The following is a 15,988-nucleotide window of genomic DNA, read 5'->3' as shown; positions in this document are numbered from 1 at the left end:
CATTATCACACCATTCTTGCAAAAACTTCATTAACTACTAGTACAATACAGGGCTTCAGGTATTATGGCCAAGCACGTGTAAGGAGTAGCCTAGTGGTCAGCACAGTGGACTTTGAACAATGGGACGCAGGTGTAACTCTCACTTTAACTCTTATACAAATACATGAGCCTTTCTGGAAAATAGAAATACCTACATATTTTGGATGTTTCATTTTAGACATTTTGAGTGCCAGAATGTCCTCCTCGCATATTTGTGAACAGGAAATCCTGACATTTTACCTGAACGAAAATGGCTGTGAGGTGGACGGGGTTTTTTTTGGACGTTAGGAGCAGGATGTCATTCAAATATGCCTCTCTAGATCTTATTGCATAAAATGGGAACTTTTTCAAAATAGCATAAGTTGGTGGTAAAATAACCCATCTTAATGGCAGCCCGCTTCTCCCCATTCCCCTAATTAGTTATTCTTTCCATATTGGGTGTAGGGGGGGAGGGAATTCTATAAATGTCACTTCATGGCCACGATCCCTTTTGATTTATAAGTACATAAGTATTGCCATACTGGGAAAGACCAAAGGTCCATCGAGCCCAGCATCCTGTTTCCAACAGTGGCCAATCCAGGTCACAAATACCCTGCAAGATCCCAGAAATGTACAAAACATTTTATATTGCTTATCCCAGAAATTGTGGATTTTCCACAAGTCCATTTAATAACGGTCAATGGACTTTTCCTTTAGGAAGCTGTCCAAACCTTTTTTAAACTCCGCTAAGCTAACCGCTATTAGAGTTAGGTGCCATGCCTTATAGAATAATGCACAGCCGGATGTGCATTCAAACTTTAATGGGTGCAAGTTAGTCAATAATTAGTTGTTAGTATCCAATTATTGACAATTGGCTCATAGCATGCGCATCTCAGGCTCATAGCATGTGCATCTCAGAAGCGTGCTCAAATTTTAGTGCACAAATCTAGGCAGCATATATAGAATCCATGGAATAATGCACACTAATGACGACTGCCCCCAAAACAAAACCAAAACGGTGCTGCACATGACACGGGAATGAAATGAAATGAAAAATGTAGGGCTGCCCATCCCTACCCTTGATTCTGACAGTTGTACTTTTGTACTTCCCCCATCACTGACATATTTTTTAAAATGTCCCCTATTTTACTGTGTTGCCTATTTTTTCTCTCATTTCACCAGCTTCTTTTCGCTTTTCCGGGTTTTGCTGTCTGTCTTCTTTCTGTGATCTCTTGTAGTTTAAGGTTAACTTCTTTTTGGAGTGGAGGAGTAGCCTAGTGTTTAGTGCAGTGGACTTTGATCCTGGGGAACTGAGTTCGATTCCCACTGCCGCTCCTTGTGACTCTGGGCAAGTCACTTAACCCTCCATTGCCCCTGGTACAAAATAAGTACCTGAATATATGTAAACCGCTTTGAATGTAGTTGCAAAAACCTCAGAAAGGCGGTAGATCAAGTCCCATTTCCCTTATGACATCACAATATCAGAAGTGAGCCAAGTATCGGGCAATTAAGCCATTGTGACATCACTGATGAGGTTGGCTCTTATTGGTGGAATGAGTGGAGGAGTAGCCTAGTGGTTAGTGCAGTGGAATTTGATCCTGGGGAACTGAGTTCAATTCCCACTGCAGCTTCTTGTGACTCTGGGCAAGTCACTTAACCCTCCATTGCCCCTGGTACATAATAAATACCTGAATATATGTAAACCGCTTTGAATGTAGTTGCAAAAAAACCTTAGAAAGGCAGCATATCAAGTCCCATTTCCCTTAACTTTTCGGTTGCTTCTTTTGATAACCAAAGTAATTTCCTCTTCCTTTACCTTAACAAAATGTTTCTTACCTTTGAAATATCTGGTTTCAGATTTGCTCAGTAAGGGGGTCTTTTACAAAGCATTGGTAAGTCCAATGCGGGCTTACCGAATGCTAAGTTGGGACTACTGCTGGCCCAATGGAAAAAGAAAACCCCTCAAAATGGCTTGCACAATGGTAATCTGGCATTGCCACATACTGCCTGGTTTACCGCAGGAAACCTTATCACCAACTCAGTAGGTAGCGATAAGAGCTGCCTTCCACATGACCACGAGTAAGAGTTCTTTTATCGCACGGCCATGTTTGTCTGGGGGCTTATTACTTGCTGCGGTAAAAGGACCCTGGCACGTGGAGAAAATGGCCCCCACCGCTAGTGCAGGACCTTTTTTCCCCCGCAGCTTGGTAAAAGTTCCTCTAATTTTCAATTTCCCTCAGATGTTCCTCATCCAGTGTCCAATAAATGCATATATTAAACAATTCTGTTCTTATAGATGTTTATTTTGTTAATGAGTTGCCTAGTTGAGGAGGCTGACTTGGTTCCTGTTTTGAGCTATTTTATAAAGACGCAGAGAGAGAGAGAGAGAGAGAGAGAGAAATCACAACTAAAATGAGCTGACATATATTTTCACCTGTTTGTTTTATATCGAAGACACATAATGCATGATTCTACCTGTGCTCATCCTAGACGACCCCCCCTCCCCGCCAAACACTCCCACACTAGGGTCACATAAAAGCCGGGGGCCTTCTTATCATTGCAGTTACTTTTATGCAGGGATATTTTTTATAAGGGACCTTTTATTGCCCCCACCCCCCATGTAGGTAGCAGTGCTGAATACATTAATCAGGGGTCCTTTCACTTCCGGGTGGATCATGACAACCTGGAACTACCGCTGACCCGACACAGGTGCCAGCTGTAGTTCCACCCCCAGCTTGTGCCATTTCTGGCGCTAGCGGAAATATGAAAAAATATTTCTGCAGGGTGTTACCCAACAGTAATCAAGCAGCACCGAATGCTGCCATTACCACTGGACTATCGCAGGAGCCCTTACTGCCACCATAATGGGTGGTGGTAAGCCTCCCCCCCCCCCCCCCGAAATGGCCACACAGCAAGTGTGAACTTGCCACACCATTTTTTTTTTAATTTTTACCCGCTGCAGTAAAAGTGGCCCTGGCACGTGGCAAAAAACAGACGTTACCCCCTTAGGAAAAGGCCCCTTTAGTAAACTAACCATGTCTGTTCTATCTGTTATGCTGATAGGACTTCAATGCCTTGAATATTAACTTCTAGTCATGCATGGAGATTTTTTTTTTTTTTAAGTAGCAATTCAAAGACTCCAGATATCAAAATGGTCTCTAGTGGTGCTGACCAGCCCTCTGCAGCTGGCCTTGGTTTTAGAAGAGTGCGTCCATTTTTACTGTGCATCTGATAAGCTTGGTTTGGCATGAGCAGAAAGGAAAACCAGAATCCCATCATTATGCAACGGACCACTGCTAATTTTACTACAGCACATATCTCTTCCTGTCTGTCTTTCGTTCATGACATGGGATTCAAAAACCTTGACAAGCTCTGAATTCAATTTTCCTCTACAAATGCAATCAATAAAGCAGTGAGCTGGAAGAATGTGTATCTGATGATTTATTCAATTTGCAGGCCTTGGCCCACATAGAAGGCAATATGTTTCTGTACTGCAGAGCTTGAGAGCTGCTTTGTGGCTCAGGCGACCCTCAGGGGGAGGAATGCTGGCTTCGGCCTAACCCCTGGTAAGACTTTCCTCAGCTGAGAGGTGCCCAGCTCTACCACCAGCTGCCTTTCAGGTGCTGTGGAGGACTTGCAGCTCATCTGAATATCCTTACAGCCTTCTCCGGGGTGACTCCCAGGTCCACTCTGACCCACTCAGGGCCTCCGCTCTAGGTGCCCAGCGCTCCCACCAGGTGCTGTGGAGGACTTGCATCCCTTCTGCATATCCTCACAGCTGTATCCGGGGTGACTCCCAGGTCCACCCCGATCTTCCCAGGGCCCTTGGTCCAGGTGCCCAGGGTTTCCAGGTGCTTTTTGGCTAGGATCAGGCGACCCTCAGGGGAAGGAATGCTGGCTTCTGCCTAACCCCTGGTAAGCCTTTCCTCGGCTAAGGTGCCCAGCTCTACCACCAGCTGCCTTTCAGGTGCTGTGGAGGACTTGCAGCTCCTCTGAATATCCTTACAGCCTTCTCCGGGGTGACTCCCAGGTCCACTCCGATCCACTCAGGGCCTCCGCTCTAGGTGCCGCGCGCCTGGGGCATTTTTCTCTTTACATTTATTTTTCTCCCAGTTACTACTTATGGCTCCAGTACACTTTCTCTTCTTGGTACCGTCCCTTCCTAATCTGTTTCTCCATCTGAAACCACTGTACACTGCAGGAACACATTGTCCACCCTCTGTATTCATCATCTCACCATCTCTTTTTTTCTCTTCCTTCTTCTCAGCTCTCAACCTTCAACATTTCCTTCCGTCCATTCATCCCTCTCCTTTCTGAGTACATCTCGCCTTCGTCGCTGTCGTCCATACTCTCTTGCTCCTTCTCCTGCTTTCCGCTGGGGACATGAATTCCAATCCTGGTCTTCTACATCAGCTCTCATCCTATCTGTGCAGGTCACACCATGATATCTCCAATCTAATTTCTGTTCCTCTCCTCCCCCTCTCCTTCCGTGCCTTTCTCTTGCGCTCTGTGGAATGCCCGCTCTGTCTGTAACAAACTTTCCTACATCCATGACCTCTTTATCTCTTGTACTCTCCATCTGCTTTGCCCTAACTGAAACTTGGCTTTACCCTGAAGACTCTGCTTCAGTTGCGGCCCTATGCCATGGAGGTTATCTTTTTCCCCATACTCCTCGCCTGGTTGGCCACAGAGGTGGTGTCGGGCTACTACTTTCATCGTCTTGTAGATTTCAACCTCTTCTTCCACCTCAGTCTCACTGTTTTTCTTCCTTCGAAGTCCACTCCATCCATCTATTTGCTCCTCTGCCTCTCCGAGTAGCAGTCATTTATCAACCCCCTGATAAGTCCCTTTCTTCCTTTGTCACTGACTTTGATGCCTGGCCTTCCTTCTTTCTTGAACCTTCATCTCCTTCCCTCATTCTTGGGGATTTTAACATTCATGCTAATGATCCCTCTGACTCTTACGCTTCTCAGTTTCTTGCTTTAACATCCTCATTCAATCTTAACTGTGCTTCACTGCCCCTACTCACCAAAATGGCCACTGTCTTGATCTTATCCTCTTCTCAAACTGGTCACTCTCCAGTTTCTGTGCCTCAACTCTTCCCCTCTCTGACCATCATCTGATAACTTTCATACTTAAACACCCTCCTCCCCACTCCCGTCCAATCTTAACCAACACATTTAGGAATCTTCAGGCTATTGACCCTTCTACTCTGTCCTCCAGTGTTTCAAATCTCTTCTCTACCACTATGTTATCCAAGTCTGTCAATGAGGCTGTCTTTTCCTATAATACTATTCTCTCTTCTGCTCTGGATACTCTCGCTCCTTCCATTCTCCATTCTGTAAAACGTACCAAACCCCAGCCTTGGCTGACCTCTAGAATCCGCCACCTATGTTCCTGTGCCCGCTCTGCCGAACGCCTTTGGCTGAACTCCTGTGGCCATGCTGACTTCATACATTTCAAATTCTTGCTGACCTCCTTCCAGTCTACTCTTTTACTTGCCAAACAGGACAATTACATCCAGTTGACAAATTCTCTTGGCTCAAACCCTCGACGTCTCTTTGCCACACTGAACTATCTCCTCAAAGGTTGTGTTTAGTGTGTGTAATTGCCTTTTTAGCAGTATTTGAAGCTTGACTTTTTCTTTTAATAAAGACTTTGAGCTGAAGAATAATATCAGTGCAAATATCCTTCACAATGCTTCCCCTTTATTTACTGATTTATTTTATAATCCCGCCTTAACCATGGCACCTGGGCACCTACTAAGATACATATCCATGTGCCTTTGCATCTTTATAAAGTACTAGTGTGAACTCCAGAAATTGCTCCTATCTCGTAGCTGATCTAGTATAATCTATACGTTTACTTGTATTTTGCTGGTACGATGCACTTTGAGAATTCACATGTTATCATGTCAAGGCATGTACATTTATGCTGGTTGGTAAAAGAGTCTATTGATGCATGTAAGCCAGTGGTTTACCCACCAAAAAACAGCTTTCAAAGTCCTCTTCACATGGCTAAATGAAAATGTTCCACCTTTTCCCTCCCAGGGCTTGATAAATAAATAAAACAATATGAAAATCATTCCAAAACCCAGCTGGGTCAGTCAGTTTTGAGCTCACCAAATATTACTAAATCTGAATGATTTATTGGAGATCTGTTTTAATTGTTGTACTTATTGTCTGTCCCCCGGCAGCACTCGTAAAAGGAATCGGTGATCTTTCCACTTATTCAAATCCGAAATGTATAGGATTGTATTTTTTATTGTGGATATCCATGAACGAGACCCGTCTTCTCAAGTTAGCTTTGTGAATATGAATTTCCATGGAACTGACTAGAAAATGTTGATCAGTCGTGCTGCAGAATTCAAATTGCTGGTGTCTCAGCTCCGCTGCTGCTCTGACCTGCCTCATGAATATTAATACACACACAGCTGATCTTTCGGAAAGTGATCGCATCCATAAACATGAAAATCTTGTTAACTTGCACTAATGAGCAGTGTGTGGAAAAGCTGGTCCCAGGGCAGCTTTAAAATTCTAATGTATTTGATTATTTATCTTTTTCTCCTGCAGTCAGACTCCTTCTGTTAGGAATGCTTTGTGTACTTTAATGAAGGCCCTGGAAATTTTATTCACCACACCTGAAAATCTGTTGAGTGTTTAATGACGGTGACGCAGATGTTACATATGTGAACAAATTCAATATGGACTACCCAAGAAACTGCCACTGGAATCAGATGTTTACTCAGTGGTGAGAAGAAAATATGATTTGTTTTGGTTTGTTTCCTCAAAGATTCTTTCTCTTTTTGACAGCCACTATAGTGTTAAATGAGCTGAACTGGACAGGAGCACTGGATGATGTGTTTAAAAAGAACAGAGAGGAAGATTCAACTTTGTTGTGGCAGGTGTTCGGGAGCGCTACAGGTCTAGCCAGGTATTATCCAGGTAAGCATTTCCCTGTAATATCTGAAGCAATGGCTGTAACACTCTTTACAATGTAGCATCTTTCATTGTTATTAAGAACTACCCGTAATACAATGTATCAGAGAAACATCTGAAGAACCTTTACAACGATTCCTTAAGAAATAGAGCAGCACCTTAACTCTCATTTCCATGAATAACCAAGAAATACTGCAACCAGAACCAAACGGAACTTGGATGTGGGTTTTTTTTTTTAACATAATCTGGGTCTCCCCAGATGATTTATCTATGATCGTATTGAGTTCTAGTGATCTAAAGTTAGATCTTGCTCAGTGGACTGAATTAAAAGGAACGTCTGTGTCATGGGGGAGGGGGGGGGAGGGTGACTAATCCTAGTGACCCATTAGTTGTTTTTAGGGAGGGGGAAGAGGAGGCATATTTTTAGATCTGCTTTCCCAAAGCATGACTTTTAGCCAGTACTCTGTACACTTCCCGGCAGAAGTGTATAAACTTTATGAATTGTTAGAAAACAGAGGAAACAGCTGTAAATGGAGAATTTATTTATAGCCAGCGGTGATGGAAAACACTGACAGTGTCTAACCTATTCAAAATGCAGTTTGTTTTCACAAGTAATAAGACACATGACCCCCATGTCCGTGGTGATTTTGTAAGTCCAGGGATATTATACTGAGGCTGGAGTATTGGAATAAGTCTTGCAGAGTCTGTGAATGCCTTGTGATATATTTGAAGTTGCATTGTGCCTGTGAATCGTGTCCTGCTGGACATCCAGGGGAATATAATAGTCCTGCTCAGCCGCATTGACTCTTTCAAATGTCACATGTTACTTTCTAAGCCTGAGGATGCTTGAATCAATAGCCTGGCAGAAGGAACTGTGCTGTGCACTGACTTCTTTTTGAGCAGTATCCGCTGAGAATAAAATGCTGAAAAAAGTTACTTTTATCTATTCTCGATGCCCATGAATCATACTTTCATTTATTTTCAAGGATGAATGTTATAATAATCTGTATTATTTATAAAGCAGGCTCACAAAATAGGGGTTTATTTTTAATTGCCTACCAGTCCATAGATAGTTTTGTGGCTTACTTAGAATATAGCTAGATTTTCTACTTAGTACAGTAATCATTAAATGTTTTTAATAATAAAAAAAAAAGGTCCCCAGTTTCAGCCATTGTTGTTAAGTATTTTAAAGAAACAATATGTACCTATAATAGCCAGGGCTGGCTCAGGTAGTTCACAGTGTACTGCAGGGGTCTCTGGCTGTGAAATTCAAGCAGTAGAAATAAAAGCCCAGCATTTTGTACTGGGGGAGGGGCACAGGACACAGGCTCCTCAGTGTATACCTTGTCTCCTGAGGACTGGATAAGTGGCTTCATTTTTTAACATCTTGCTGCTTACATTCTGTTTGTTTCTCAAGTTCTGTCTGTTTCTTTGCATCATTGTTAAAAAGCATCATTTTCTGTCTCTGGTTAATTGTGATCTTTGGAAAACGGCTTAAGTTTGTTCAATAAAACAGAACTGCTCGACTGATCTTTACCAGTAGGTGTTTCTCAAAGTTGCTTAACTGTCTATAGAGATTTTTGTTTCTTTCTAGAATGCATCTAGATTTCCTGCCAGTGTTTAATCAGTAGTTGTAAAAAGAAAATCCCTTGGAGTTACTGCAGAAGGCTTGTGCTAGAAAGCCAGGCACATGACTTCCAATGCAAATGTACCTCAGAATTTTCACTCCCTGCTGCAGTAAGTTAATCATAGGCACATTTGATGTGCAGAGAACTTGTCTGCTGACGTTTGTTTTTGGATTTCATGGACTGCCATTCTGAGCAACATGTGAAGCAGTGTACAATTTAAATTATTATTATTATTATTATTTGTAGCATTTGTATCCCACATTTTCCCACCTATTTGCAGGCTCAATGTGGCTTACATTTGCCTAGTGGTGATTGCCATTTCCGGACTACAGAGTTGCACATGGTTTTGCATCAAGTGCGTACATACATATTAGAAGAATACATTCCTGCTTATAATCGAACGAGAATAACGCCCAAGTTCCGACCTAAATCGGGAGATGGGCGTTCCTCTCACAAAAACAAATAAAGCGGCATAATCGAAAGCCGAACTTTGGACGCTTTCAACTGCACTCCGTCGCGGATGCGGACAAAGTTGACGGGGGAGTGTCGGAGGCGTGGTGAAGGCGGAACTGGGGCGTGGTTATCACCCGAACAGAGATGGGCGCCCTTCGCCGATAATGGATGCGTTTGTAGCTAGAATTTAGGGCACTTTTCCTGGACCCTGTTTTTTGACGAATAAGGCCCCAAAAAGTGCCCTAAATGACCAGATGACCCCCAGAGGGAGTCGGGGATGACCTCCCCTGACTCCCCCAGTGGTCACTAACCCCTCCCACCACAACAAATGATGTTTCACAACTTTTTACTTTCACCCTCAAATGTCATACCCTCCTCCCAAGCAGCAGTATGCAGGTCCCTGGAACAGTTGTTAGGGGGTGCAGTGGACGTCAGGCAGGTGGACCCAGGCCCATCCCCCCCCTACCTGTTACAATTGTGCTGCTTAATGCTACTAGTCGTCCAACCCCCCCCAAACCCCCTGTACCCACATGTAGGTGCCCCCCTTCACCGCTTAGGGCTATAGTACTGGTGTAGACTTGTGGGCAGTGGGTTTTGAGGGGGATTTGGGGGGCTCAACACCCAAGGGAAGGGTGCTATGCACCTGGGAGCTCTTTTACCTTTTTTTTTGTTTTTGTAAAAGTGCCCCTAGGGTGCCCGGTTGGTGTCCTGGCATGTGAGGGGGACCAGTGCACTATGAATCCTGGCCCCTCCCACGAACAAATGCCTTGCATTTATTCGTTTTTGAGCTGGGCGATTTCATTTTCCATTATCGGTGAAAAGCAAAAACGCCCAGCTCACACCTTGGCGAATAAAGCATGGGCGTCTATTTTTTTTAAAAAATACGGTTCACTCCGCCCCTTCACGGACCCGTTCTCGGAGATTAACGCCCATGGAGATAGGCGTTTCTGGTCGATTATGCCCCTCATTGTGATCTTGCGTAGGTGTCAGCATTATGTTGTTGCTCATGTATCGACATTAGGGTGAGAGTGATAGTGTTTGGCAGTGAGGTTAGTCAGCATTATGTGGTTATATAGTAATTGATTTCAGATTAGAAGTGGTATTGTTTGATCATTAAGAGCATTGATCGTGCGGTTAAGGTCGATCCAGTCTTATTCTTCATTCTTATTGTTTAGTAATTAGGAAGGTTGTTTATTGTATGCCTTCTTGAATAAGTCAGTTTTCAATAGTCTTCGGAAGATAGTTAGGTCTTGCGTTGTTTTTATGGTCTTCGGAAGTGTGTTCCATAGTTGCATGCAAATGTAGGAAAAACTGGTTGCGTATATGGACTTGTATTTTAATCCTTTGCAATTGGGGTAGTGGAGGTTGAGGAATGTGCGTGCTGATCTTTTTGCGTTCCTAGCAGGTAGGTCTATAAGGTCTGTCATATAGGCCGGAGCTTCCCCTTGTATAATTTTGTGGACCATGGTGCAGACTTTGAACGCAATGCGTTCTTTTAATGGAAGCCAGTGTAGTTTTTCTCTTACAGGTTTGGCGCTTTCGTATTTTGCTTTCCTGAATATGAGTCTGGCTGCTGTATTTTGGGCTGTTTGAAGCTTCTTAATGACTTGTTCGTTGCACCCTGCGTAAATTGCATTACAGTAGTCTAGGAAGAAAAGATCTATAGTAATCAACAGTAAAGCAACAACAGCAACATGAAAAATACAAAACAAAAAACAAGGGGGGTCACTGCAAAATCAGGGAGAGTGCAAAATTCTGTGCTAAGAGAAGCGGGTCACGCAAAGGTATAGTTAAAAAAAAAAAAAAAAAAAGGACCACCACACATCGAGACTTACGCTGGAAAGTTATTCTGAACATAAATATCAACATCAGAAAAATGTCTGCGTATAACCTTCTTGTGATGAATGTCATCTGCAGACCTCCAACTCAAATGGTCATCAAGCTGGGAACGAACGGGGAGGTTCTGCTGTTAGGGGTTTTCAGTGGAATGTACCATCTGCAAATCACAAAGAAGAGAGATCCGGGAGGCCTTTCAAGGTTCTTTGCTTTGGCAAATGGTGATGGGACCTATGAGGGGAAGGGGTGACACTGGATCTAGAGGAAGTGTGAGTCATCTCTAGTGATCATCACACATTGTGTTTTAATATAATAGCTGAAAAGGAGGCAGACGCACAAAACCCAAAGGAGTGAATTTCAAACATGCTGACACTAATAAAATAGGGAAATACCTGATGAAAGAACTGGCAGGATGGGTGAAGATAAGACAAGTGGAAAGACAGTGGACTAAGCTGAAAGAAGCACAAGCTCCCCATCTCGTATCACTAATCTTTTATCAGAGCTAAATGTTATATGTCTGATTCATAACGCTCTTTAAGAGGATGATCCAGTGCAGTGGCGTACCTGGCTTGTTCACAACCTGGGGTGGATTGCCATCACCCCCTGAAGTACATCACCCCACCACCTTTCCTGCTAGCAAGGGTGTGCGCAGAGCAGGTGTATGAGTGTCAGCTCTGCTGGTCCCCTGCCCCAGAACAAGAAATAACGTCAGAGGGGGCAGGGGACCAACAGAGCTGACACTCATACACCTTCTCCGTGCACCCCCATGCTAGCCAGAGATCAGTACTGGGACTGATTGTGTTCAGTATCTTTGAAAGTGATATTGCCAAGGGGTTAGGAAAAGATTTGTAACAGAGTGCACACCCAGAGTGAGTAGACAACCTATGAAGTGATCTACAGATGGCTGAAGCATGGTTTAATCCTGGACAGTTAAGCTTTAATGTGAAGAAGTGCCAAGTGGTGCATTTAGGGTGGAGTAATCAAGTGGAGCTATATTTGCTAGGGGGCAAGAAGCTAATGTACACAGACCAAGAGACAAACATTGGGGCAATAGCATCTTAGGATTTCAAGGTGGCAAAATAATGTAATCAGGCAGTGGCCAAAGAGGCACAACCAGCAGAAGGCGGTGGTCCTACTGCACCTGGGAGTTCTGTGTTCAGTTCTGGAGGCCATATCTCTCCAAGGATATAAAGAGCTTGGATGCAGGCCAGAGGAAGGCAACCAAAATGGTACAGGGTTCATGCCAGAAGACAAATGAGAAGAGACTTAAACCCTAGAGAAGAGCAGAGACAAGGGAGATGTGATACAGGTGCCTGAAAATTAATATTTTGTGAAGAACAAGAAACTGTAGAACTAGAGTATGTGAAAAGAAGCCGCAAAGAGGTGAACTTAAAAGCAAGAACAGGAAATACGTTTAGCAGAAAGGTTGGTGGATGTCTGCAGTGACCCTCCTGATGAAGGTGGAGGAGGGAGAGAAAAATAGTGAAGGGATAAACACAGAGGATTCCTAAATGGCAAAAGAATGGAATTCAAATGTAGGACATTTCTATACAAAGCAAAAATTTACAATTACTTTGGGTGCTTCCTACAAGGTAATGGGGTGGGGGGGGGGGGGGGGGGAAAGTAACCTGGATGGAACGGCAGTTACAATACTAAACAAGGGCATGGGAGGTGGGTGGCATGGAGTGGCAAGTACTGGTAAGACTAGACAGGCCCTGCTGGTCTGTATCTGCCATCATTTGTTATACTACTCTGTTTCCTTCTAGTAATTTCCTTCTAGTAGATTAAGACCTGGTTATGGTACAGAAACAGTCCTTGTATCCCTACTAGATGATCTTCACAGAAACCAAGACAAGGGATTCGCCTCAATGTTAGTATTGCTTGATTTCTCTGTAGCTTTTGACATCATGGATCATGATATCTTGCTAGCACGACTGACAGAAACAGGTATCAATGGAACAGTACTTGCCTGGTTCAGATCCTATCAGACAGGCAACAATCCATAATGTTTGGCAACTCATCACCACCATGGACACTGACCTGTGGGGTACCACAAGGATCGATATTGTCATCTATTCTGTTCAATATCTACCTCAAACCACTAGCTGAGCTGATTCGGTCAATGGACACTCAGTTCTACATCTATGCGGATGATGTGCAGCTACTCATACCCATTGAACCTGACTTACCTACAACCTTGAATAAACTGATTACATAACATCAATTCAAGAATGGGCTAAACACAACAAACTCTGCCTGAACCCAAGTAAAACCGAGCTTCTCTGGGTCCCTAACACAAGTGGATAAATTGGGAAGTATGAAACTCCCCCTCAAATCACAAGTCAGGAACCTCGGAATACAGTTAGATTCAACACTTACTCTGATTCCCCAAATCCAAGCAACCTTCAGGAGCTGCTTCTACTATTTGCGACAGCTACGCTGCCTTTCTCCTTCAGGTCTTCCCTTTTTCCCAGAATCCAGATCTCATGAGTTCCTGCCAATACTCTGCATTTCTCAGACTCTTCTTCGTACTTTCTGCTGTTCTGTTTCTTATGCAAGGCAGGCGTCTCACATTAACAGGAGCTCAATGACATTATCCAGAAATTAACTTTCTTGCACATGCTGCAAAGAATGCTACATAAGAGGAATGAGGCTTCTTGTGACTGCGCACAGCTAAATTCCTCTTTTAAACTTTGGCAAGCATTTTCCATTCAACAAATCATTTCATTTGTGTCACACTTTAAATGAATAGATGTGAAATGGCTTGAGTTTTATGAGAAACCTGCCTTGTTAACAACCTTAACTGCTTAAGCTGTTAAAAACAACGCTCCAAATGAATCGCAATTAGTTGTTCAAGATGATTAGAGGGAAAGTGAGGTGAGAAGCCGTTCCAGCACTGCTCTACAGATCTCTAGAAATCATTCTTTATAACACCTGTGGTAGTGCCTTATGCCTCTTAATAAATATTTAATTATAAACAGATTGTAAGCAGCTTATTTTTTTATTCTCAATATCAATTAAGCACCTATTAAATGAACTTGATTTCATATATCACACACTGTGCACAATGCCCCTCTACCTTTTTCCCTACCAGAATTGCCCATCTTTGAGAGGTGAGCACAAATGTTGAGAAGTACTTTATTGGCCTCTGTCAAGGAATTGTGACCTCGGACTGCCTCTTCCTCTCAGTTCTTAGGACAGAAACTTCTAGAAGTTAGCACTAGCCACCGTAAGATTGGCCAGTAGATGTCACTCCTAGCAGAAAAATGTTGAATTGACAAACTTAAGCATTCAAGAAAATAGCAGTTCAATTAAAGTAAAACAATATCGCTATATTTGACTATAAGGCTGGACTGGGGGTAATACAAGGTTTGCAACCCAATTAGATGAGACATAAGAAACTTTGCTGTAATTAATATATTTGCAAAATCTCAGCAGAAGATGTGATTGAAGCCTATTCATCAGCGCTGGCAAAGACACAGTGAAAGGGTTAAAGTGCAATATACCCTTTAAAAGAAAAGAACAACATGGGGCATTATCTGTGGAAGGGTAAGAGGGAACTTGTTAGAGATGTTAAACCCATGAGAGAGAACTTCCTGAACTCTGACTGGCTGTAAACCACTGGAGCAGGGCCCCTTTAATGAATTAATGAGCAGTGACTGCAAAGCCCGAGGGATAATACAAGGATTTTGCCCTGTGTCTCTCCTGTATTTACTACACAGGGTAGAGGGTTACTGCACAGCAGGTGTCAGATCACGTGAGAGTACCCGCACTATCAGACACTGCATATAACGCATACAAGACCAGACCAGAAATAAATATACAGTAGGAACCAGTGCCCCCCCACCCCTTCACACTCCTCCCCCTCTTGATCCACCCTATGAGATTCAATTCCCACCTGCATCCCCCCAATCACACAAAAGACCCCTCAAACACATGCCCCAATTATTAATAGCATTTGTATAGCACTACCAGACGCAGGCAGCGCTGAACACCGGACAAACAGAGACAGTCCCTGCTCAATAGAGCTTACCATCTAAAAACACAGACAGACAAGATAATTAAGGGCGAGGGAAGTACTGGGTGAGAAGGAACAAGGGGAGGGCAAATTGAGTAGTGGCTAGGAGCCAAAAGCAGTGGTGAAAAGGTGGGTTTTCAGCATAGATTTGAAAACAGGTAGACATGGAGCTAGACGTACAGGCTCAGGAAGTCTCCCTTTGGACCCTCTGATCACATTCCACAACCACTCCTGACAAAACCCCCCACCCCCAGATAGAAACTCTGCCCCCTCCAAGTCCTACTCTCAACCCACCCACCCAGGACTTACCAGGGTGTCATCATTAGTGGGACAGTGATCCCAGGAGGCAATTATCGTCCTCTGCTGCTCTCATCCAAAATGCCACCTGTCCCCAAGTAGAAATCTTGCAAGTACCATTTTACATGAGTGCCAACCCCAGGTAACAGCAGAGGAAGACCACATCCTCCTGAGATCAGTGCCCCCACCAGTGATGACCCCCCTCCCCCCCCCCCCCCCCCCCCCAGGGGAGTCGAGGGGTAGGAGGATGATAAAACTCAAGAGGTTTCTGTTGGGAGATGTGAATGATCAGAGGTTGGGGAATGAGATTGAGAGGCTTTGGATATGACAGAAGTCAGGGGTTGGGGAACAGGCACCACAAACCGCCATCATTTCATTTGTGGCCACACTATCAGACTAGCAATAGTGCAGCTGCTCTCAATCGCTCTTCTTGAGGCAGGGGCGTAACCAGACAACAGATTTTGGGTGGGCCTAGGTAAGAAGTGGGTGGGCACCAAATGTTCCCCCCCACCACCACCAAAAAAATATCTCAGCTGGCAGGAAAATGCTTCTTTCCACCTTGGCAGTCTGCAGCAGGCATGCTCTGAAAACTGAGCATGCGCAGGTGCCAGTATTGTGGAGAGTAGAATTTTGTTACTATCAGGGGAAAGTCTTCAGCTGACAGAGATTGGGATCTCCACCAGCTACCGCTAAACATGTGCTACTGTTGGGTGGGCCTGAGCCCTAAGTGGGTGGGCCCTGGCCCACCCAGGCCCACCTGTGGCTACGCCACTGTCTTGAGGTGGTGGTAATTTTACCTG

The 15,988-nt window shown here is 44.0% G+C and overlaps 1 protein-coding gene across 1 annotated transcript in view; it reads left to right on the top strand.

Moving 5' to 3' along the window:
* Positions 1-15,988, top strand: part of CACNA2D1 (calcium voltage-gated channel auxiliary subunit alpha2delta 1) — a 578,231-nt gene that overhangs the window by 343,091 nt on the left and 219,152 nt on the right. Inside the window, exon 7 of the mRNA XM_030217110.1 lies at positions 6,831-6,962. Coding sequence (XP_030072970.1) covers positions 6,831-6,962 — 132 coding nt within the window. The remainder of the gene's footprint in view (positions 1-6,830; positions 6,963-15,988) is intronic.

This window comes from Microcaecilia unicolor, chromosome 10 (assembly GCF_901765095.1).
Source record: "Microcaecilia unicolor chromosome 10, aMicUni1.1, whole genome shotgun sequence".
Taxonomy (NCBI): Eukaryota; Metazoa; Chordata; class Amphibia; order Gymnophiona; family Siphonopidae; genus Microcaecilia; species Microcaecilia unicolor.
This window is presented reverse-complemented; position numbering and strand designations above follow the sequence as displayed.